We start from the raw sequence: 6,082 nt of genomic DNA on the forward strand, positions 1-6,082 counted from the left end.
AGACGAGTGGATTCATTTCACTTTCTAGGGAACCAAACAGAGGGTTTAAGTTAGCCCTTACGTAAAGCATCTTGTTTTCCTCAGAAAAGAACAAAAGGAGTGAAAGGGAAAGAAGTAAAAAAGAAGGCCAAATACAAAGCAGCAAAACAAAACCGGAATTAAAGAGTCTCACAACGCAATTATTCCCCACAGCTTTCCTTGCTGACGTCGGCTCTTCATCAGCACGACAAAGCCCCTCAACGTCTGCGCCACGTGCCTCCTCCTCCGTCGGATTTGGTCAAAAGCCGGTGCCTCTCTCGCCACGTGTGACCCTTCTATTCCGAAAATATCACTGTTCCAGTAGCAATGTTTGAATCATTGACCTCCCTTTTATCGCTCCTTTTTCCCCCCACGCGCCACCCTCTCCTCGTGCCGGCACGCTCTACTTCAATATTTCCAATTAAATTTTTGAAATTGTGAATAAATTTTAAATTTATACAAGTACCCTCCCCAGTAACAGTATAAAGCAATTTTTTTTAAAAAATATTAATTTAAAATATAAAACATTAAATAAATTTTATATATTTTTTTAATTGTACACTTTTACTTTATTATATTTTTTTAAGTAATTAATGAAATTATTTCAAATATTTAGTCCACTCAAAAGTTGGATTGAAAAGACGTAAAAAATTTTAAAATTAATATTTTAATTAAAAATGAATTACTATATAATAGTCCGGATGAAGTATTAATTGTATCCTTAAGATATTTATTAAATAAAACTATAATATAATATGCATATTTAACTATTTATCTAAGACATTATAATATGTCTAAAATGTTAATATTTAACATTGGATTTAAAAATTTATTTTTTGAATATTATAAAATTAATATTTCATTAAAAAATTATATAATTTTCAATTTTTAATTAAAAGACGAGTAATCGTGTATAATTTTAATTTTTTTTCCCTCCGAAGCAGTGCGAAGCTTTGCATTATTGGAGAGTGTTGATTCGCGGAAGAAACAAGAGGGAAGGTTTGAATGTGCCGGGAAGGAAGGGAGAGAGATAGAGTCAACTCTCATGTTTTCGTTGACTCTTCTTTTTCCCATCAACATATTATAAGATTATTATTTATTTTTAATTAGCAGAAAACTTGTGCCAGTGACTCAAGATTTTGATTGCCTTTACTCAACAGCTGCAGAGCGCACTGTGTAATATTCTAATACATTTTTATACACAAAATTAAGTGGTGTTTATCTTCTACAATAATAATACATAGATTTTGGCCAAATTAAACAATTAAAATTTAGAAAATAAGAAATAAGGCTATATATATATATATATATATATGCATATCTTAGAAGATCTCGTTGGAAACATTCAAGGTAATTTTAAAACTGTGATGGGTGGGTTTTCGGGTATCCTAGGAACAAATTAAGATTATAATATATTCAAACACATAGTAGAATTGTAATAGTTATTTTTTTTTCTCTATTTAAACAGTGCATAATAGTAGTACTATAGTAATTCAGAGAGACAACAGAAATCACTGTTACCAAACGCTCCTTCGATTTCATTATTTGGTCATGATAAAATTTTTGTTGCATATTATAAATCGTCTTAGAATTTCATAGTAATATTTATAAATCGTTTCATAGTAATATTCAACAATTTAACTAGTTTATTTCATACCTATCGCAACGCTACTATAAATAAAAGATAAATTTAGTAAAAGCATGCTATTTTTGACATATTTATTATATTTCTTAATTATATTATATGAAAAAGCCTTAAAAGACCCATATAATGAAACAAATAAGGGAATACAGTACATTGCAAAATATGTGATGTCTAAAAAAAAACCCTTAATAATATTGGAGGAAAAATAGAAAAGATAGATTTGTTTTCCAAATTACCCAGAACCATTTCTTAATATGCATATACTTTTTAGTTTTTTTTTTTGGCACTCATACTACGCATATACTTAAACATCATTTTTTTTTTTTGGGTCAGAAAATACTTTACATCGTCGATTGGTTATATTAATTGAGCAAGTGAAGGATAATGTTGTCGGATTGTGACAAATGAGATTGTTAGTGGTTTGGCATTGAAATGTTTTTTAAAAAAAGAAAAAAAAGAAAAGAAAAGAAAAGAAATATTAAAAAGGCGAGCAGAGAGGGAGTCTCCCCACCTCCCTAACTAATATTTGATCAGTCTCCTTAATGGAAGTAGCATGGACTGAAATGTTAGCGTCTCATAAAGAAAGCTCTATTTTGGTTTTGCTATTGGAAGGTATTTTGTCAACCTGCTTTTTAAAACTGACCCTAGCACCTCTCCTCCATTCAAACCCAATGACTTTCTTATATATATATATATATATATATATATTACTCATCAAATCAAGTTCAAGGGATAAGCCACAATTAAATTAAAGTCCCTGAACTAGATAAGAAGACTCCCTCAAACTCTCTTGTACTCTCTCTCTCACTCTTCTTCATCTTCTTCATGTCTGATGAACCCAGTAAGGAACTTTACTACAGAGATCTTTTCTTAGGCCATCATAATCAGCAGGCCTCGAGTGGATCTGCCATGTTCTGTGAGAAGAACTTGTCTTCCTTTCATATTCCTGGCCCTTCATCATCGTCAGGCTTTGATGATGATTCTCCATATATGAGCTTCACTGAATGCCTGCAAGGAGGCCTGGACTACAATTCTCTCGCTAGCTCCTTTGGCTTGTCTCCTTCCTCCTCCGAGGTTTTCTCTTCTGATCAGAAGCCAGCTGCAGATGCTCCTGGAGATTTAGGCGGTGGTGGGAGTGAAACGCCTGTGACGACCACCCAGAATTCATCCATCTCTAATTCATCTTCTTCGGAAGGTGCAGCTGAAGAGGAAGACTCGGGGAAGAGCAAGAAAGATAGTGATCAGGTCAAAGCAGAAGAAGGGTCTAACAAGAAAGGGCAAGTCTTTTTTTTTTTTCCCTTCTCCTCTGATCTATTTTTCTTCTAAATCTTAATTAACCTGATTCAACCCATAATGTTTTGTGGCATATCTTATTGACCATCTATCTAGCTAGGCTAAAATTAATCAATAGTAGTGCAACTTAATTACAGGAACAAAGGCAGGAAGAAAGGAGAGAAGAAGCAGAAGGAGCCCAGGTTTGCCTTCATGACCAAGAGCGAGGTCGATCACCTCGAAGATGGTTACAGATGGAGAAAATATGGACAGAAAGCTGTCAAGAATAGCCCCTACCCAAGGTATATTTGTATATACTCATACAGTTTCTTAAATTAATCTCCTTGTACCAAATCTCACACACCCAACCAGAGATCGAAACCTTCTCAATGGTGCTAAGTTGGCTTCATCAAGTTTCTGCAGTGGCGTAAAACTGTTTTGTTACATACACATTATTGAATCTGAGGAAAATAAAGCAAAAGAGTAACCGGAAACAGTGCTGTGAGGGAGGGTTAATTGAAAAATTCCTCATCCTTTCTCCATTATTAGCGTGTACATGTATGTGGGTGGCAGAAATTTTATAATATAGAGTTTGATGAGAAGATATTGGGGGTATATCGCAGAAGCTACTACAGGTGCACGACGCAGAAGTGCACAGTGAAGAAACGCGTGGAGAGGTCATATCAAGACCCAACCACTGTGATAACAACGTATGAGGGTCAGCACAACCATCCAGTCCCCACATCGCTGAGAGGGAATGCGGCCGCAATGTTCACACCTTCTTCTCTCCTAGCACCACACTCTCCTTCATCACTCGCCGCCGCCGCCGCCGCCGCCCACCACCACCACGATCTCTTTCTTCACATGCCTCATCACTTCAACACCCCAAGTATTAGTACTGCTTCAGCCGCTGCTTATAACAATAACAGCAATCTTATTAACAGTACCACTGCTTCTTCTCTTCTTCAGCAGCAGTATCATCATCATCATCATCTTCCTCCTCATGACTACGGCCTCCTCCAGGACATTCTTCCCTCCATGTTCCTCAGACAAGATCATCCCTAGTTACTACTTGTCCGTTAAGTACTATATATCAGTACTCTTTTCTTGTAAATATATATATATATATATATATGGTGGTTTTATCTACCTATATATTAGATATCTTTCTGATTAAGTTCTAACTTAGTCCGACTTCAGTATGCTTTCCTTCTTCCACGGTGGGAAAGTTATCGATATGAAGCGATGGGACGGAGGTACTGGCATGTTTAGAAGAAGAGTTATATACATATTGTATGAAGATGCATGCAGTCCGTTTAGGATCTGCATCTATATTTTTCTAGCTTAATGAACGTCATTTTGATTGGATGTAGGATTACTTTTGTTTGCCTCATATCCATTTTAATTTGTTAACTTTCATCTTATACATTTCGCTTAAATTATCAGTTCGTCATCACCTGGAATCAATTTATATATTACATAGCGTATATAGACTTATTATATATTCCTTCTGAGAGAAAAGAATATAAATTTGTATGTAGAAGAACCCGCAGGTGTTCAGGTCACAGGGTTTTTTATTTCCTTTTTCATTACATGCTGAATGCATGGAATGTAATTTAGAGTTCTTTTTTTTTTTAAAGATAACAATTAATAAACACAACTCAATTATACCCACATGCCAAAGCAAGGTTCAAATCCGGGATCTCACATCTGCAGGGAGCCATTGGCAAGGAATTTAGAGCTATTGATTAAACATGTGTGGGTGAAATGCTCTAATATCGGAATATAGTATAGTGGCAGTGGAAATATTTGACCTTGAAAATATTCACACTTGTGCCCAACTTAGATATTATTATATCATTGACGAGGTAAAACAAAGCTGCGCAGTTTTAATTAGGTCACGGAAAGAGCCTTTGTTGTTTGGATTCGGATATCAGATCATGTCCTTGTATTAAGGTAAGCTTTCTATTAAAAATCCTGAGACATGTGAATGCCTTAATAATTAGAAATGTTTGTTAAGGAATAACAATTAATATTATTCTGATTTAGCACCAAGTGAATGACTAATCATAGTCAACTGACGTGGATTGACCAACTTTGGTAGAGGATCACGTGAAATGGTGTGTAAATGGTTGCATTTGTCTGTAAAGATATATTTTGTAGGTTAGAGCATGAGAATTATCTAATCAAATGAGTTAAACTATTTTAATGGAGTATACTGTTCTTAATCATACTTAACATAAGACATTTAATATGGTATCGTGAGCCATTTAATAGAGAAAAAAAACTAAAAAAAACTGAAAGATGCACAAAAACAAAGAAAGACAGAGAGATTAAAAAAGAGAGAAGGAGAAGGAGAAGGAGAAGAAATTGAATTAGATTTGAGGCCTCTGAGATTAAAAAAAATACAAGTCCAAGCAAAAAAATAAAAAAAAGTAGTAGGAAAAATATTAAAACATAAAAGAAGTTCTAATCAAATGGCACAAGATTAGAAAATAAATTATAAATATATAAGTCTATGAAGTATCTAATCAAATGGCTTAAATTATTTTAGTAGAATATATTATTATTATCCTTAAGCATGGTTAATATAAAAAATCTAATTAGGATGTCAAATGACAGTGAGTCGATATATTTTACTCGAAAATTCTTAGTTTGCTTTATTAAATTATTTGATTTACAGTAATATAAGGTCGACAATGATATAATAGATTAACCATTGAGTAAAATTTTTCCCGCCAAAATAAAAGAGAGAGAGAGAATCAAACTTTGAATTCCAGCTTAAATATTAAAATAACGTGTTCATAAATGAAGTGTGAACACGTACGAAAATTTAAAAAAAAAACAATTTCTTTTCTGTTCCTTCCTTCCTTTCTTTTTAATTCTTATATAAAATACATTATGAATGTGAAGGTTTTGCATGCACTAGTATTAAATTCAACAACAACCTGATCAAGACGTAAGATCACACTCTATATATGTTTCGCAAATTAAAACACAAGAAAAGAGCAGTTCTGGAAAGCCATGTGTGCGTGTGTGCGTGTGTGTGTGTGTATACTCACATGATTGATACACGTAAGCAATATGTTTGTGTCTTCTTTTAATTTCATCTTAGTTAGAAGATATTTCCCTCTGCCAACATATGAA

General features: G+C 33.8%; 1 protein-coding gene across 1 annotated transcript; it reads left to right on the plus strand.

The window, feature by feature from the left end:
- The first annotated feature begins 2,291 nt into the window (after positions 1-2,291).
- Positions 2,292-4,388, plus strand: LOC129306513 (WRKY transcription factor 28-like). The gene is made up of 3 exons (XM_054947149.1): positions 2,292-2,940; positions 3,094-3,237; positions 3,559-4,388. The coding sequence occupies exons 1-3, from the start codon at positions 2,489-2,491 to the stop codon at positions 3,998-4,000; spliced, it is 1,038 nt and encodes a 345-aa protein (XP_054803124.1). The 5' UTR covers positions 2,292-2,488; the 3' UTR covers positions 4,001-4,388.
- Positions 4,389-6,082: the final 1,694 nt, after the last annotated feature.

Source organism: Prosopis cineraria, unplaced genomic scaffold (genome assembly GCF_029017545.1).
Source record: "Prosopis cineraria cultivar Desert tree isolate PC_DT_omini unplaced genomic scaffold, ASM2901754v1 PC3, whole genome shotgun sequence".
NCBI lineage: Eukaryota > Viridiplantae > Streptophyta > Magnoliopsida > Fabales > Fabaceae > Prosopis > Prosopis cineraria.

Coding starts and splice junctions, on each gene's coding strand:
- LOC129306513 (XM_054947149.1), top strand. CDS start 2,489: ATGTCTGATGAACCCAGTAAGGAACTTTACTACAGAGATCTTTTCTTA. Junction 2,941..3,093: donor GAAGGGTCTAACAAGAAAGG/GCAAGTCTTTTT, acceptor ACTTAATTACAG/GAACAAAGGCAGGAAGAAAG. Junction 3,238..3,558: donor AAGAATAGCCCCTACCCAAG/GTATATTTGTAT, acceptor GGTATATCGCAG/AAGCTACTACAGGTGCACGA.